Source organism: Nansenia antarctica (assembly GCF_963989245.1).
Source record: "Nansenia antarctica genome assembly, chromosome: 6".
Lineage (NCBI taxonomy): Eukaryota > Metazoa > Chordata > Actinopteri > Argentiniformes > Microstomatidae > Nansenia > Nansenia antarctica.
Genome location: NC_137676.1, coordinates 38,717,220 through 38,735,421, shown reverse-complemented (window position 1 = coordinate 38,735,421; position 18,202 = coordinate 38,717,220). Strand labels below are relative to the sequence as shown.

Below are 18,202 nucleotides of genomic sequence, written 5' to 3'. Positions count from 1 at the left end.
AGTTGGTCTTGGTAGAGCTTTGAAGCAGCAAGGAGTTGGTCTTGGTAGAGCTCTGAAGCAGCAAGGAGTTGGTCTTGGTAGAGCTCTGAAGCAGCAAGGAGTTGGTCTTGGTAGAGCTCTGAAGCAGTGCAAGGAGTTGGTCTGGATGGTAGAGCTCAGAGCAAGACTCTCCTTTCTCATTGTCTGGCCGATGGCATATCTCTTAAACCGGTGTTTAACAATAAAGACTATGACGTAGCATTGAAGCTTAACCAACATATTTGCATTTGTGCTACAAGAGTGCCAGTCTGAGTAAATAGGACAAATGTTAAGAGGAAGTATACTATATATATATATTTTTTCTAAACAACAGATAGAGCTAATCAGTATGAGAATGCTTTTCCGACCTCCTACGGTTGGGGTAGTCCCCAACTCATTAATACTGAAAAAAATCAATGCATTGCTGTTTATCAATGAGTCAGTACAATAAACAACATGGAATCCTTCTGGTGGACTGGGAAACCCTCTGTGGTCATCTCTGCCCGTGTGCCAGTGTGTGGGATGGTAATCTTTCTCTCTTTCCATCCTCTCTCTCTCTGTGCGTGTAGGACTTCCCTCTCACTGTGTGGGTCGATGCCAGGGCATTACAGCTTTGCATAACCTGACTCAGAGTATACCTAGAAAGCATTACCCATGGTTAGGCATGGCAATCGAGAACCGATTCCAGTTGAGAACCGGTAACAAATTGTTCGATGCATCGACATTTTATGCCTCCGAAATGATCGATTCCTCATCGATGCCGGCATGTTATGTGCATGCGCTGACAGTTGTCCGAGCATCTGAACATTCTGAACATCTGTAATATTCAACACGCATCTACCTATAACAAAACAGGTAATAATCATGTTTATACATGGGATGAATTAACGTTCATTTGAATGAATTTTAAAAGTTAGCAACAGAAAGCTAGCTAATGTCAACGTTAATGTTAACATGATAACATCAAATTGTTGGCCAACAGTGAAATTATGGTAATGTTATCATTGGTGTCCGCTAAATAAGAACGATATTCCATTTGTTCATTCGCTTCTTTAATGAAATAACTCTGCAAAATGACAATAATCAAACAAGTCCTGAGCAGGTCGAATGCAGGTGTACACATTATAACAGTAGTCTATCCAATTCCGTTTCCGGTGCGTGCACCTAAATATATGACCGTAGTGCAATATCCCCTATCTCCCCCCGAGCCTTTATACTACAATAAAGGCTGAAACAACAACAAGCCTATAAGAAGAGAATAACTCAAGTGTCCGTACAAAACACGAATCAACAAGCAAAGTGCACAACACAATACAACGCCCATATAACCTAGCAATGTCAACCCATGGAAAAGTCTCTGTGCCAGGCAGGCACGCAGGTCGCCCTAGCGGACCGGCGTAGGCCTGACGGCGGCGGCGGCAGCGACGTGACCGGGACTGGCGGGGAAGAGACCACTGTGGCCCCAGGGGCCGGCAGCGACATCTGGGGGACGGCACACCCTGGCGAGTCTCGAGCTGGTGTCACAGGCGAGGCGGATGTGGGGTGTGTCCCACGCCGGGGAGAGCCCGCTGATGGCAGCGCCAGCGGCGGGGCGGACCCAGGCTCCGATACGGGTATTCCAGGGCTGCTTGTGGGGTCAGGCAGCCGCGGCGCACCAATAGGCGCCGGCCTGGCGATGCGGATCGCCAGATCATCATAGATCGATCGGGGCGGAAGCTGGTCATTGCGAACCGGGTAGAACTTGCGCAGGAATCTCCTGTTCCGAAGTGTGATCCTGCCCGAGCCGTCAATCTTGATCACGTATTGATCGTGCTGACGCACCTCCACGACGCAGCCCGTCCGGTCCCATTTGTTGGGGTGGGGTCCTGTCTGGTTCTGTACACGGACCAAATCCCCAACTACGAGCGGCGGAAGGCGTTTAGTGTGCTCAGACTTTTTCATGCACAGAGGTGTACACTACCTCGTGACGGTGGACCGTTACTCGAACTGGCCGATCATCTCAAGGTCATCGGGTGGCGCTCTCGACCTGATAAGCCACTTACGTCGCGCCATGTTTACAGTTAGTTTATAAAGACTTTTAACTGAATTAACTGATTTCAAAGCTCTATGACGTTGAAACCAGACTGCTCTGAAACCAGAGCAGATTTCCAGAGCGTATTTACGAACATATTTGCGGTGTTTATTATTAAGCTTCATCTTTTGATGTGCTTGCTGCTTAAAGCACAACTGTTTATACTCGATAGATACTAACTGCCAGGGCCGCCCGAGGGACTTTTGTGGCCCTATACAAGATGTTTTATGTGCTCCCTCTACACACGTTTTGTCGGGGGTTAGAGTTTCCGATTGACGTTAATATATTAACATTTGAGAAGTTAAACGACAATAAAAGTCACCACCGGGGGGGGGGGGGTGCTAGCCTAGTGGGGGGGTGGGGGGGGGGGGGGGGGGCAGGTGCTATCCTGGCGGAGTTTTTGATTGACAGACGGACGCTTCATCGGATGGGAGTACAGATTTTCATTGACGACGGGAGGAAGCCTGCGGGAAGGCCACGGCTTAAGTGTGGCCCCCTCTAGTGGTTGTGGCCCTAAGAGACCACTTAGTCTGCTTAAGCCTTATGCCCTGCTAACTGCATATACGCTATTTTTTCAAGAAGAAAACACTAACAGTTTTCAGCAGTAAGTGTAATAATAACATGAATTAACAGGTACATGTACACTATTTCTCATTATTTGGGATATTCTGAACAGTTTCAAAAATGGCCGGTATGGCTCTTTTGCCTGACAGCTGAACTTTGAACTTGTTCCCATAGGGATAGTATTGTGGCCAGAACATTTGACCACGTTATGATTACTGAGGGTAAATATGCTATGCTAATAATATTAGCACCACGCAGGCAGGTTTTTCTTTGACTAAGAAACCCTAAATGAAAACTAATGCTATACAAATATTCTCCAATTTTTGTGGGTGTAGGACTTCCCTAACCTAAATGACCCACACATCTACCCACACAGTCCTACACCCACAGAGAGAGAGAGAGGATGGAAAGAGAGAAAGATTACCACCCCACACACTGGCACACGGGCAGGGATGACCACAGAGGGTTTCCCAGTCCACCAGAAGGATTCATGTTGTTTATTGTATTGACAGCAACAGTATCCGTAGCAACAGTCTGTCTGTCATCATCTAAAATGGATGAAATGGGAGAATATTTATAAAGCATTTGTTTTCTAACCCTAAATGAAAACAAATGCTGTACAAATATTCTCCCATTTCATCCATTTTAGATGATGACAGACAGACTGTTGCTACAGAGCTCTGAAGCTACAGCCAGCTGCTCGAGCTCATTTTATTTATGTTGAAATGTTATGTTCAGATATTATACACTGTGTTCAGAGACTCGAGATAATAAAACAGCTGCAATGACGCTGAAAACCTGTGTAGGAACATGAAAATAAAATATTTTCTAGAATTGACTCTTTTGGGCTTTTTGCCTGTCCCTGTAGAACCCTTTGAGGAACTCCCTTTAGTTCCAGGTAGAACCCTTTAAACCCTTTTTGAAGTCAAAAGGCAATTCATATTCGTATTTGCATTATATGAGAAAAGGGAAGGGACCGGTGCAGTATGATTCATTATCCAAACAGTATGATTCACTGTCAGGAAGTTCATGTAGAGGTTAGAGAATTGGGTGGTCACTGTGTTGATCTGTGGTCAGTGCAAGGTAGGTTTGGTTCTCCACATGGTATTTGTTGCCAAAAAACATCCATGCAGCAAAATTAAGATCATCCAATGAAGAAAAGCCCAACAACTAAGATGAGGAAAAAACTTTTGAAGTCACCATGTTTCACTGAAGTGTGGTTGTTGAACACATATATTGGTCCTTTGGCAGTGCTGGTAGATGATATGCCTGACAAACAGGCAAGCATAGAAAGCATTTAATTGTAGAAATATGACCTGGGTTTATTATGGCTATGCATATAAAGTATAATAAAACATTTTAGAGCCTATCTTGTAATATCTCAAACATTTAGTAAACACCTTTATACCACATATAGTAACTGGGATTACAAATGTTGAAGACAGTATGCTATATCCTAAAGTTACATTATCACATAAAAGGACATTCATAATTGACATTAATGGTTTGTGTATGATTTTCTAATTTGGACACCTCAAAGCTGTGTGAAAGGAGCACTCTGCTGACCAGGGTATTCAGAGCATTCATGGTCAATGACCCTTATGGTGAAACATTGAGAAGTTCCTCGTGGACGGTCCTCTGAGATATGGAGATGACACACCAATACTTTCCCTCGTCGCTGTGTTGGCACTCTTATCCTCAATGATGTAGTAGCTCCTGTCACTAACCATTTACATTTACACTTACCACAATCTGACCCAGCTCGTACACCGGCCCTTTAGACCACTACCGGTACTTTGTATTGTCCCTGTAGTACAGGCCCTACCAGCAGGAGATTGTTGCAGATCCACTGTTGTTTGCTGTTACCACTTCTGAAGAGAACATTGTTGCCGAGTCTGCTCTCTGCCATGACAGAGAGGAACGTAAAGGGTGGAGAGACAGTTTACATGGTCAGGGTTCAGAAGAAAACAAATCATGCAACTTTTATTTATTTATTTTTAACAAATGTGTACTGTATGGCGACATACAGGCCATTATACAACAATACAACTGCTTTAGTACAGGCTTCTTTGCCATTGAGTAATACCATGTAAACCACAGGTCTTCATGGTGAGGAATGAGAGAAGACAGTGTGAAATACTGCATGGAAGATGGAGACGATCTTTTCCAATCTTTTGTAATGTTGAGCAACATTCTGTTAGAAATGTCTGTGTGTGCGAGAGATGTGTGTGTATGTGTGTGTGTGAGTGCGTGTGTGTGTGTGTGTTTTTGATTACTCACACATAGGGCCAATCCCAATTCACCCCTATGGCTTCGTTTTGCGCGTTCACGTTTAGGGTAGGGGTGTCCCAATTCATATTTCATCGAGGGCTAGGGGTAAGGGGGAGGGCTATCCACGGCTTCGTTTGGAGCGATTTCAGGACCAGACTAGCTTCGAAGCCATACCGCTTGATTCCAGAATGCATTGCGAATCATCTGCAAATGAATGTGCAATAACACTATGTGCAATATGACAACCCTCGGGTACATAAGGTTCAGAGATAGGAAATGTTAGAATAGGTATAGCATAGCATAGAGTACAGCACAGTGTTTTATTTGTATAGTATAGTATAGTGGATAGTGTACATAGCCCTTATTTATGTAAACCAGCTCTTTTTCCTTCTTGTTTTTTGTTTTTTTTCCTAGCACCAGGGGAGCCCCCCCTCCCAAATTTCGTTGTTTGGTACCTGTACTATATCAATGACAATAAAGACCATTCATTCATTCATTCATTCATTCATTCATTCATTCATTCATTCATTCATTCATTCATTCATTCGTATAGGAAGCATAATGCAGAGTTTAATTTCAGTCTGTGTAAGTGTTTGCCAGCATTGTGATAAAAACAAAACAAAAACAGGAATGAGAGATTAATGACATTTTTTATTACAGTAAGCACCAGGGGGGTATTCCATCAACGTCACTAAAGGAAAATTGAGTGTGTGGTTAATGGGGTAGTGTGTGAGTTTATGGTTAATGGGGTAGTGTGTGAGTTTATGGTTAATGGGGTAGTGTGTGAGTGTGTGGTTAATGAGGTAGTGTGTGAGTTTATGGTTAATGGGGTAGTGTGTGAGTGTGTGGTTAATGGGGTAGTGTGTGAGTTTATGGTTAATGGGGTAGTGTGTGAGTGTGTGGTTAATGAGGTAGTGTGTGAGTGTGTGGTTAATGAGGTAGTGTGTGAGTGTGTGGTTAATGGGGTAGTGTGTGAGTGTGTGGTTAATGAGGTAGTGTGTGAGTTTATGGTTAATGGGGTAGTGTGTGAGTGTGTGGTTAATGAGGTAGTGTGTGAGTTTATGGTTAATGGGGTAGTGTGTGAGTGTGTGGTTAATGGGGTAGTGTGTGAGTGTGTGGTTAATGAGGTAGTGTGTGAGTTTATGGTTAATGGGGTAGTGTGTGAGTGTGGAGTTAATGAGGTAGTGTGTGAGTTTATGGTTAATGGGGTAGTGTGTGAGTTTATGGTTAATGGGGTAGTGTGTGGTTAATGGGGTAGTGTGTGAGTGTGTGGTTAATGAGGTAGTGTGTGAGTTTATGGTTAATGGGGTAGTGTGTGAGTGTGTGGTTAATGAGGTAGTGTGTGAGTGTGTGGTTAATGGGGTAGTGTGTGAGTGTGTGGTTAATGAGGTAGTGTGTGAGTGTGTGGTTAATGAGGTAGTGTGTGAGTGTGTGGTTAATGAGGTAGTGTGCGAGTTTATGGTTAATGAGGTAGTGTGTGAGTGTGTGGTAAATGAGGTAGTGTGTGAGTTTATGGTTAATGAGGTAGTGTGTGAGTGTGTGGTAAATGAGGTAGTGTGTGAGTTTATGGTTAATGGGGTAGTGTGTGAGTGTGGAGTTAATGGGGTAGTGTGTGATACTAGTGTTTTGATACTAGATACAAAATAGAACCTGTTTGTATGAAGTGTATAGTGGGGTGGTACAGCTGTATGGGGTGTTGTCTCAGGGATTTGGAGAGGAAAAAAACAAAGGGATCTTGGGACGGCAGGAGGAAAAGGAAAACATACGAGGATGAAGAAGACAAACATGACAGATCAGAATGTGTAGATGCTGGCAGTCCAAACTTCAGTCCCAAACTGACAATCTGAGAAAAATAACAGAAAAAGGAAAGTGAGAGAGGGTTTGCCATTACACACACTGAATACCTCAAAAAGTTCTGTTTCATACACTCTGTTTCATACATTTGATAAAAAAATAATAAGAACATGCCTGTTTGAAATGTATATCCTACTACCTCGTCTTCCCTGTGTGGACTATTTCTCACCTCAACTTTCTTTTCTCCCAGATTGTCATCTTCCGCTTTGGAAACAAAGCCGCCTCTGGGTCCTCCTGAAGGTCCTCTGTGAAATATATCCCACGCGCCATCCATTCAAGTCTCTGGTCTTTATGGTGGGCAGCCCACTTCTCATAGCGGTCCACCTCCTTCTGCCTCTTGGCACTTTTCTCCTGGGCTTTTTTCTCCTGGAACTTATTCCAGCGCTCCTCTGTCTTCTGTCTCTTCTTCTCCGCCTCTACGAGCTCCTCCCTCTTCTCCTGCTCTCGCTGGGCACGGGTGCGCAGCGTGTGTATGGCTAAGGAGCCCATGCCCCCAGCCATGGCGCCTGACAGAGAAAAGGACAATATGGTACTACGTTTAGAATAGAATAGAACATTAAGCTCTACTGTATCTAACAAAATACTTCTTTTTTTAAAGAAATTGCTACAGTAATTGTCTGGGCTTACCGTTGAAGTACATCTCGTGCCCCTCCTCCTTCTCTCTCTTTAAGGTCCTCTCTATCTTCTTGAGGTTGTGCTCCTTCCACTTCTGGTTACCCAAGTTGAATATTCTTCTACGGAGGCTTTTTTCTTTCTTCTGAATGGGACTCCCCTTATGTGTCTCCATGTCATTCTGTTCTTCATCTCTCTCTTTCTCTTGTGTTTTCTTTTTCTCATCCTCCATTTGTCTTGCCCTGGATTGCTCTTCCAACTGTTTCACCAGTGGATTCTGGAGGATTCTCTCTCTCTCTAACGGTTTTTCTTTTTCTAGCACTTTTCTCGCTTTCTTCTGCTGTTCTTGTCCTCTCTCATCCAGTATCTGTTCTTGTCCTCTCTCATCCAGTATCTGTTCTTGTCCTCTCTCATCCAGCATGATGACACTCACTGTCACCTTACGTCTCTGTCTTCTCTCAGATGTTTCCACCTCTTTCTTGTCAAACGTATCAAGCCCCCAAGCTTTCAAAGGATACTTATTTGGAGCCGACATCTTTCCTGTTATCCTTGAATAAAAAATAAGCAGGGCATCACATTATGTCCACAAATGGCTTACTGTTTTCTAAGTCTGACATACAATAATGGTGTCTGAGAACAGAAAGTATCTTTACATTCAATGCAAAACAGTACACAGAAAAGAGAAAATGTATAAGTAGTGTTTGCATTCGTAATGACGAATTGGTTGAAATAATAGTAGGCCTCATTGGGAAGTCATACTGATTACGTTGTCCCCCCCCCCCACACACACACAGTCTTTCATTTTAATTATTCTACTCTGCATGTCTCCTGTGACTGGAGTTCAGAAACCCTGTTTTATATGACACGTGTTTGACTACAATTAAAATGCACCGTTCGCAAGGCATAGTATTTTTGCAGCTCATAACATTGTATACACCGTATCGTATTGATGAACAGCAAGTATCTTTACAATTCATTAACATACATTCAACTTGACTCAAGTGTCCGTCTGTAGGCTATACACCACGCAACAGCATCCTTCAAGACAATTCATAAAGATTCGTAATATGTAATCTGCTTGTTAATGTGTTTATCAGAAATATCGAGAGTAAAACATAACTTACCAACAACGCTGAAGTATTCAAGTCAGTCTCTATACCAATTATCTTCTTAACCAAAACCAATGTATTCCGAGATTGCACAGGCTGCACACAGTAGAACTACTTACTGATAGAATCATACCGATAGAACATCTTTGGATATAATATCGAACGTTTGGAAACACTATTCATCTGTGATGTCACACCCATGGTTACATACATGTATGGAGCCGTAGAGGTCTTACCGCGTCAAATATGCAAATTATATATTAGTTCTGGCCAAACGAATAATCTCATGTTTTCATCTTACTACCACAAGAAGGAGTCAAATTATTGTCACTGATGTTATAATTATCTTGTGGGATGCATGCTTTTTGCGAATAAATGCATAAGTGCATAAATTATATAAAAAACCAGCAACATAAAAAGTACAAAAAACAACAGTTTAAAGATGCCCAACAACAACTTTATTTCCCCAAAATACTACATTTACACTGCTCCAATAGCATTTACAATCTAGAATAGGAAACATTCAAATGTGTATACAAATATACTGTAGCTCCAATTCATCACATCACAGTGCTGTGTAGTCCAATATGATAGGATCAATCCATCTTCTGAAAAATGTTTGGAGATCAGGAAACTTTGGAGCAATGCCATTATGTGTGTGTAAAATAAATATCAAGATAATTCTGGAAAATCTGAAAAATAGATCAATTTCAATAATCTTCTATTGATAAAATAAGTAAACAGCATTGTTTTTTATAATAGAAATCTGTTTTATATATCTATCAATATTCTTATTATCATAGTCAAAATCACGAGTTTGAGTTTTGGACTTATGTGCATAGATTAAATCTCTTTACAAAGACAAAAAAGGAATTAAAGGGATAAACCCCCCAAATTATAAGGAAATTACATTGACTTGCCTTGTAAGCAGTCTATTGACAAGGACTGAGTACATCCACTGGGTTGATTGGGTTTGTTAATGTAGACTGCCACCATTTGTGAATATTAGTACTGCGTTTTCTATAAAAAACAATAAAAGTCATCTATCCGGTGTACTTTGGGATGGCTTGGGTTACAGGATTGCACGTTTCCCCTGTCCATAGACTGCTTTCAGGGTAAGGAGACAAATAAGTAATTTTAGAATTTGGGATAAATCATCTAATGATACGAAATCTGTACAATGTTAAGTCAAGTTAGTTGACCAGGTCGTAAATGCCAGACAAGGTTTTGTAGGGGGGCATATTGTAGCATTTCTGGTCCCCATTCAATTATGTTTCCCATTGTGATGTTTATCTAAACACGTGTAGGACATTCAATGGTAATTTGCCATTATCAAAACTGCTTTTCCAAAAGTATTATATTATATTGTATGTCTTTTATTGTGATTTTAATCTGATCACAAGCCCACAGAGCTGAAGAATGTCACAAAAGTCTGATGTGAGTTTGTAATGAAACTTAAAAAGTTTAGCAGGTTTTTCTCTGTAGTTGAACATCAAAAGTGGTTTACTCAGTCTTTGAGAGACCTACTGATAGCACCAGGTAGGCAAGTTATGTTACCAACAAAAATGAGTAATCTTATTACATTCCTTGGCTAGTCTAGAGCCATGCTAGCTAGTACAGTAGTTACCCCTCCGATCCTCACTTGTTGTTGATTCGTGGTTAAAACAGCCAGCTAAACTGAACATTTTTGCCAATAAAAATACCAATCTTGCAAGATAAGAACTCTAACAAACTGAAACATCCCGCATACCTTGCTTGCATTTAGAGGAAAAACAGCTAATTATCAATTTTCCATTTCAGTTTCAATATTCAAGCGGGATGTATCTCAGCGTCTGTGAAGTGACGTAACCAACGCAGCTGCGTTCCCTTGACAACCCGGCTCGTGCGCCAAAAGGTGGAGACAGAGCATATCACTTTCGACGGCCAAATTAAAACTTCTGAAACATTAGTCCCGTTAGACAAGAGTAACATACACTCCCAACAATACATTATGGCTACTGACTTTTGGGCGTTGGCAGTTGATGAGCAGGAGGATACGACTGAATCTGTAAGTTTAATTTAGTAGGTTGTTTTTGTAACTTTTAGCTTGCCTTGTTCCTCTCTGGTCGATTGACATGCATGGTGGCGAAAACCATCCCACTTCATCTGCTAGCTTGCTAGTTAGCTAGCCACCTTGCTAAGCTACTGTTGCTGCACTCAAACCGTTCCCATCATGGGCTGATGATCATGTGACTGATCCGATGTTCAACAACAGGTCTTTGCTGTTATACATGTCTATTGTCTACTGTTGGCTATTAGCTGTATTGACGCATGTCATGCCAAAACTGCATTAGCATTTTAGATACTGTTCCATTAGTAGATGTGGCACCTCAGTAACACGTGTATGGAGCTATTTTAGTGCCACTGAAATTGAATTGTATTTGACAGATTGAATTGAATATGAGCACAAATTGAATTGTATTTCACAGATCTGAATTGTATTTGACAGATTGAATTGAATCTGAGCACAAACTGAATTGTATTCGACAGATTGAATTGTATTCAATTCAGTTTTCATTATTTTCATTCCGTTTTCAAATCCAGTTTCTCTAAATACAATTCAGTTCTCTAAATACAATTCAGTTTTACTCAAAATACAATTCAGTTTTTCTCAAAATACGAGTTCAGTTTTAGAGGCACTCATCCGGGGACTCTGGGCTAGGTAGAATAATAGAGCACCGATTCTAATCCCTCCCATCCGAATTCATAAGAGCAACGCATCCGGGTACTTTGCTCTCCCGTCATGTCCACGCCCCTTTTTGGGTGATAGAAGTGTAGAAGTTTGACTGACGGTCAATGGAAATGTCTGGTCTTTGCTACTTTACTTTAAGATATTAGGAGCCCAAATCCGATGGCCAGTTAGGCAAACTATTATATAGTGTCGTTGCCGATCAATGATCGACGTCGTTATATATAGAAAATTAATGAAATAGGGGTTGATTCATCAGAGCAGTCATACGTCATCTCCCTGTCATCAGGGATGTGTAGTTCTTCATTTGATTTGCCGTGTAAATCCCCAGATGAGAGTGTTACATTCGTTTTCTTAAGATAGGATAATGAATAAATCTGTTCAATGGGCATTTGCCAAAGTAGGGTTAGGGTGATTACTGTTAATCAGTATTTAGCCTGTATGGTGTATATGAAGATGTTATAGCTAGCTAGCTACGATTTATCATGAAAATAATGAACAGCAAGCTAGATCCAAAACTAGGGCCGGTGGAGGAGGGCAAGTGTCACATTGGACAGACTACCAAACAGAAAAATAAAGTATCTTAACTCAGGGCTCTCAAGTCGTTCACACGCTCACACGCCGTGTGTGTCTTACGCCCAATGCGTGAGACTTGAGATCCCTGATCTTAACGACAGCAAAAGTGATGGATGTCAGAAATACATTACCTGGAGATTCAATAAGGTACTTTTATATGACAGGATATGGGTTAGGGTTATATGACACCTGTAGCGAGATCATTTATTGAATAGAACAATCAAACTTGGCGACGTACAAAAATAATCCATAACCAGAAAAATAACAAACAATGCGTAGCCTATAGAATATGCGTATAATGCGGTCAACAAAAATACATCGCTCCCCTCTCTCTCCACTACCGCCATGCAAGATGCGCAGGTGCTTAAATTACCTTGCAATATCACCCCCCATAACCATATGACTTCTCAATACGGTGATCAAGGCAATAAACAAACAATCAAAGTAAACTCACAATAAACCCATTAGCCTGTTATACTAAATACTCCCCTACAACACCTCAGGCAGACTTAAAGGACACACATTGCCTATTTCATTACTTTTCTCCATATAACGACGTCGGATGGGAGGGATGGGAGTTAGAATCGGTGCTCTATTATTCTACCTAGCCCAGAGTCCCCGGATGAGTGCCTCTAAAACTGAACTCGTATTTTGAGAAAAACTGAATTGTATTTTGAGTAAAACTGAATTGTATTTAGAGAACTGAATTGTATTTAGAGAAACTGGATTTGAAAACTGAATGAAAATAATGAAAACTGAATTGAATACAATTCAGATCTGTGAAATACAATTCAATTTGTGCTCATATTCAATTCAATCTGTCAAATACAATTCAATTTCTGATGGCACTAAAATAGCTCCATACACGTGGTTGCAAAAGATTGATCAGTGAATAAGAACTGCCCACTCTCTAGGAACGATTACATATCTGTCAATACTTCTAATTCAAACAAAACGTGTTTATTTCTTTGTTCAGTTTGGCTCCTTGGGGATAAGAGATAGAGGTGATGCTGCATCAAGGAAGGAAACAAATGGTAAAACCAGGGATTTTGTTATGAAGAACTAATAACAGTTAACATGGGTTTAAAAACTACTCCACTGCATTAATATGCCACTGTCATTGATGTGTTAGGTGACAGTTTTGTTGTTTTAGTTCCTCCAGGCACTGCAAAAGTAGGACAAGTGGAAAATGGTAACAAGGCAGACGACGAAGATAAAGGTGTGAATTCTCTGGGTTTATACAGTATCTAGTATCTAGCAGGTTTGTCACGGTTTTCATCTTGTCTTATAGAGGATCGATCAGCCCAGTCGTTGTTGAACAAGCTGATACGCAGCAATCTGGTGAACACCACCAACCAAGTAGAGGTTCTTCAGAGAGATCCTAACTCCCCTCTTTACTCGGTCAAGACATTTGAAGAGTTGAGACTGTAAGTCCTCCCATGGTATCAATTCAATTTAGACTTATATGTTTGTTGTTGTTGTTGTTGTTAATATTGTTGTTGTCGTTGTTGTTGTTGTTGGTGGTGGTGGTGTGTGTGTGAGATAGGAAACCTCAGCTGCTTCAGGGAGTGTATGCCATGGGCTTCAACAGACCCTCTAAAATCCAGGAGAATGCCTTGCCCATGATGCTGGCAGAGCCGTGAGTACCTCATTTATTTATAAATTTTTATTGAGCTAAATGTTAGTGTTTAGCCTAAATGTGATATTGATCAACAAAGTAATTCATCCGTACAAATGTCTCTTTGGGGACAATAAAGGTATTGATTTATTTATTGATACTGTTTATAAGCCCTAGAGCAATAGTTGAATAATCAAACCTTTGTTTAGCCTAATATTAATCTCAAATGAGTTCTACTCACGTATACCATCACTGGCTTGTTTGCTTTCACACTACATTCAGTAAAATGATCTACTTTTGTCACATGCCGACCCGATAGTCCCCAATTATTCTCTCTTCAGCGTGTATGTTCCCTTTGGTTCCAGACCTCAGAACCTGATTGCGCAATCACAGTCCGGCACAGGTAAAACCGCTGCCTTCGTGCTGGCCATGCTCAGCCATGTTGACCCAGCTAAGAAATGGACTCAGGTAAGTGAACATCTCCACTCATATGGGGCTTAGCTTTAGCCGTTAGACCTCTGCATAGGTCACCCACAGGTCCAGACTTTGTTATACAGAGGATTTATGATGGGGGATGTTGTTGTTGTTGTTGTTGTTGATTAGCTGCAGAGTATACGGTAAAGAGAAACATTAGGTACAGTAGCTTCTGGTTAAGTGAGCCAAACTGAAATACATATTTTTTTGCCCCCCCTTAGTGTCTTTGCATTTCCCCAACATACGAGCTAGCTTTGCAGACTGGTAAAGTCATTGAACAGATGGGGAAATTCTATCCTGAGGTCAAATTAGCATACGCCATTCGCGGCCATAAATGTAAGTGTCAAAGATTTTTATTCCTTCACATTAAATGTTGATTTATAATTTTTCTGGCATATGCTTTCCAATGTTGCTGTAAGAAACTGCTTCAAAATCTGGGTAATGATTGTAATTAGTGCAGGTGTTCTCTAACCCAGAAAACATGAGAATGACACAAATATGCAATTTTTCACAACATGCTGTATTGTAGAATTTAAATGCTTGAAAGCTGCCTGTTATGTGGTTCTGTGTCCTACTCTACGCAGTGGAGCGGGGGACCAAGATTCAGGAGCAGATCATCATCGGAACACCTGGCACAGTCCTGGACTGGTGCCTCAAGCTGAAGTTCATTGACCCCAAGAAGATCAAAATCTTTGTCTTGGATGAGGCAGATGTCATGATCGCCACACAGGGCCATCAGGACCAAAGCATTCGGATGCAAAGGTGAGCTCCCCTTGAAATAAACATAATAAAAACTACACTTTGTCATTACTCTTACCCAACTAGTAGGTTACATGAATCACATTCACTCTGATGACAGACACCTGCAGTTGGATTGTTCTTTTTACACTATAGGAGGGTGTTTACAGCTTTCTCTGTTGCTACCCAAACCCAGACAGTTAGCTATCTCTAGCTTTGTTTGTCCTCCTGTGTCCAAGTATGTCTATTACTCCATCCATGCAGAATGTTGCCAAAAGAATGTCAGATGCTGCTGTTCTCGGCCACATTCGAGGACTCAGTTTGGAAGTTTGCTGAGAGGGTTGTGCCAAACCCCAACACCATCAAGCTGAAGCGTGAGGAGGAGACCCTGGACACCATCAAGCAGTACTACATGCTATGCAACAATGAGGAGGAGAAGTTCTCAGCACTCTGTAATATATACGGAGTCATCACTATTGCACAGGCTATGATCTTCTGCCGCGTGAGTCCTCATCCTATCCTAAGTTACATATATCTCTTGAAATTATTATGTTTATTTGATAGGTATAATGCACAATTAGGTTGAGTCTCATCTGTGTGGACTTTTTGATTGACTGTCGTAACAAAGAGAAGACCTTTGCCTCCTCTTCAGACTCGAAAGACTGCTGGTTGGCTGTCAGCAGCACTGTCCAAAGAGGGCCACCAGGTGGCACTCCTGAGTGGGGAGATGACAGTGGAGCAGAGAGCTGCTGTCATCGAACGCTTCAGGGATGGCAAGGAGAAAGTTCTGGTGACTACTAATGTATGCGCCAGAGGTAATTACAAAATGCTAACATTTGAAAGTCATATTAATGTAACCATTTCAGTTAGGAAGATTATTGTTTTGTGTTCACTTACTTAAACTTTTAAGAGTTTTCATGTTTTGTTTTATTTTTGCATTTATTTTATTTATAATGCAGGCATTGATGTGGAACAAGTGTCCATGGTGATCAACTTTGACCTTCCTGTGGACAAAGACGGGAACCCTGACAATGAGACATACCTTCACAGGATTGGTCGCACGGGACGTTTTGGCAAGAGGGGGCTTGCAGTCAATATGGTTGACAGCAAACACAGCATGAAGATTCTCAACAGAATCGAAAAACATTTCAGTATGTTTGTTTCTTTGTCTAGATTGAGCACTCAAGATTTGACATATTGATGCATCCAAAAGACAGGGTTCACACTAACTGTTTACACTTTTCCCCCTCCATAGACAAGAAAATAGAGAAGCTTGATGCTGAGGATCTTGAGCAATTCGAGAAAAATCACAACTGAAGTGGCTCCAAACATGAAACACTCATCATTTCATTATTTATGAGGATTATATGCTTTATTGACCAAAATACTATATTGTTTTGTTGTACCACAGTGAATATGCAATATTTTGGACCGTGCTTGAACTAAACTAGTCGAAGGGAGTTATTGGCTATGAAACAAATAAATAGTAGCTCCTGAAACTATTCACTTACATTCTGCACTTTTTTGTTTTATAGTTCTTTGCTAATGGTAATTGTTATAATAAAGATTGACTACTATCTCTGCCTCTTGTATAGTTTTCTTTACCCTTTGTTGGTTTCAAAAAAAGAAATAACAGAGACAACAGGTTTAGTTATTATTTACCACAAAAAAAGCGAAAAGAGAATGTAGACCTATTTGATACCAACCTATAGTACAGTACAGTACAGTATGTGGGAAATGCTTACAGAACAGTAATATTCAAGTAAAAAGCTTACAGTGATATTGGTGATCAAATGTCAACTAAACCCTGAGATACTGTGGTAGTACAGTTAAAAGGATTAATTGGGCCCCGCGGTGGTGTAGCGGTCTACGCACTGGCCGCTAGTGCATGCTGCCCACCGGGGCCGGGGTTCGTATCCCGGCTCGCCAGATCCAGATAATGGCCGAGGCACACGGGAAGCGGCATATTGGCCGGCCGCTTCCGAGGGGGGGTATAGGAGTATTTCTGGACTAGGATCCGTCGCGCAACACCGCCCCCTGGGGTGCCGGAATAACGGTACTGGGCTCGAGGAGCCAGTCAGCCTAGTCTGCCTGGCGCCCTCCTCTGGGACTGCCGGCCACGGGGTCGGGCGGCGGATCCAATGCAATAGGCAGGGGATAATTGGATGCTAAGTTGGGTTAAATTGGCTACCAAATTGGGTGAAAAAGGGATAAAATCTGAAAAACAAATTTATAAAAAAAAAAAAAAGGATTAATTGGGCAAAACACACATTCCCACTGTTGATGGAGTCAGATTTGTCTTGAACAATGAAAACATTGTTATTTTCTAGATTGCAAAAAAGAATAAATGTTTAATATACATATTTTTTCAGCAAAATAGAATTTAGAATAAAATGTTTAATGTCAGACTGATTATGTCATCCATCTGAGTTTAAGTAGAATCCATTGAGCTGTCCTCTTGAGAGACGCACAGTAATGACCTGTTCAAGATATCACATTGGGCCAAAGTCAGGTTCAGGTCTTTGAAGGTCCTGCGGGGGACATCCATAGTTTCAATGATACCATGCTCATACAGTGTCCCAAATCTGGCCTCTGCAGTGGCTCTCACCGTCAGTAAGGTGTCTGTAGGTAGGAAGTCTTGCTGAAATCTCCTCCCACATGGGACTCGGATGGCAAGAAGCAAACCTGGCTGACCGCCAGGGGGGAACACAGAAGGTTTCTCTGTCTCTCTGATCGTCACACCTGGGTCTAGAGGTTTGGGGCAGACCGTGCAGTGGACCTCAGACACATTATCCATCTCAGGATTGCTACGGGACGCTGGCTGGAGACTCACGGAGGAGAGACAGTATTCACGCCGAGCCTGAACAATTGGTTGTCAGACAGACTGAGCTTGGAAGTCTTCATGCCTCTCGAGGAGTCATCCTTTGATGGCTTATTCTCAATGGAGGGGAGGGGCTTGTACTTATTCAATGACAGTGAAGGTACTGCAGGAACAGACTGCAGGAGATCGGTGACTTGGTCTGCACTCAGCTGGCTGTTCTGTCTGAGGAGAGTGTGGGAGCGGAGACAGCGGTCTGACCTGTCATAACCCATCATCCTGGGAGGCATAGGGGTCACCGGTCTATTTTGGGAGGCATCCATATGCAGGTCGTGGGTGGGTTTAGCATCACGGTCCAATCTAAAAGAGCAAAGCAGACAATCAATTAATGACTAACAAATGGATATCAGCAAATAGACTAATAGTAATATTATGTTATGGACCACACACTCACATGTAATTCCATGGGGAGACAGAGTTTTTTGAGATAGATGTCAGTTTTGAATGTTGTTGTGGTAGATGAGGTTGGAATGTTCCATGGTCCATGGGCTTACACTTATCAGATATTTCATGACAGCAGGGAGAAATGCTTCGGGACAGGGCTGGCACACCCAGGGTCAGCAGCAATCCCTGAGATCACAGAAAGGCAAATAAGTCTATATAAAATTATATATTATATATAACTGTTTTTATGTTTTGTGGAAGGGCATTGCATTTTATTCACAAATGTATGAAATGTGTATGGAATGTT

The 18,202-nt window shown here is 41.6% G+C and overlaps 1 protein-coding gene across 1 annotated transcript; it reads left to right on the top strand.

Moving 5' to 3' along the window:
• Nucleotides 1–13,096: 13,096 nt before the first annotated feature.
• On the top strand, nucleotides 13,097–15,950 carry LOC308160507 (ATP-dependent RNA helicase DDX19A-like; the record flags this gene model as incomplete). Its single annotated transcript, XM_080534420.1, has 9 exons — nucleotides 13,097–13,230; nucleotides 13,350–13,442; nucleotides 13,787–13,889; nucleotides 14,117–14,231; nucleotides 14,480–14,657; nucleotides 14,898–15,135; nucleotides 15,286–15,448; nucleotides 15,593–15,784; nucleotides 15,889–15,950. The coding sequence occupies exons 2-9, from the start codon at nucleotides 13,381–13,383 to the stop codon at nucleotides 15,948–15,950; spliced, it is 1,113 nt and encodes a 370-aa protein (XP_080390546.1). The 5' UTR covers nucleotides 13,097–13,230; nucleotides 13,350–13,380.
• Between the last annotated feature and the right edge of the window lie 2,252 nt (nucleotides 15,951–18,202).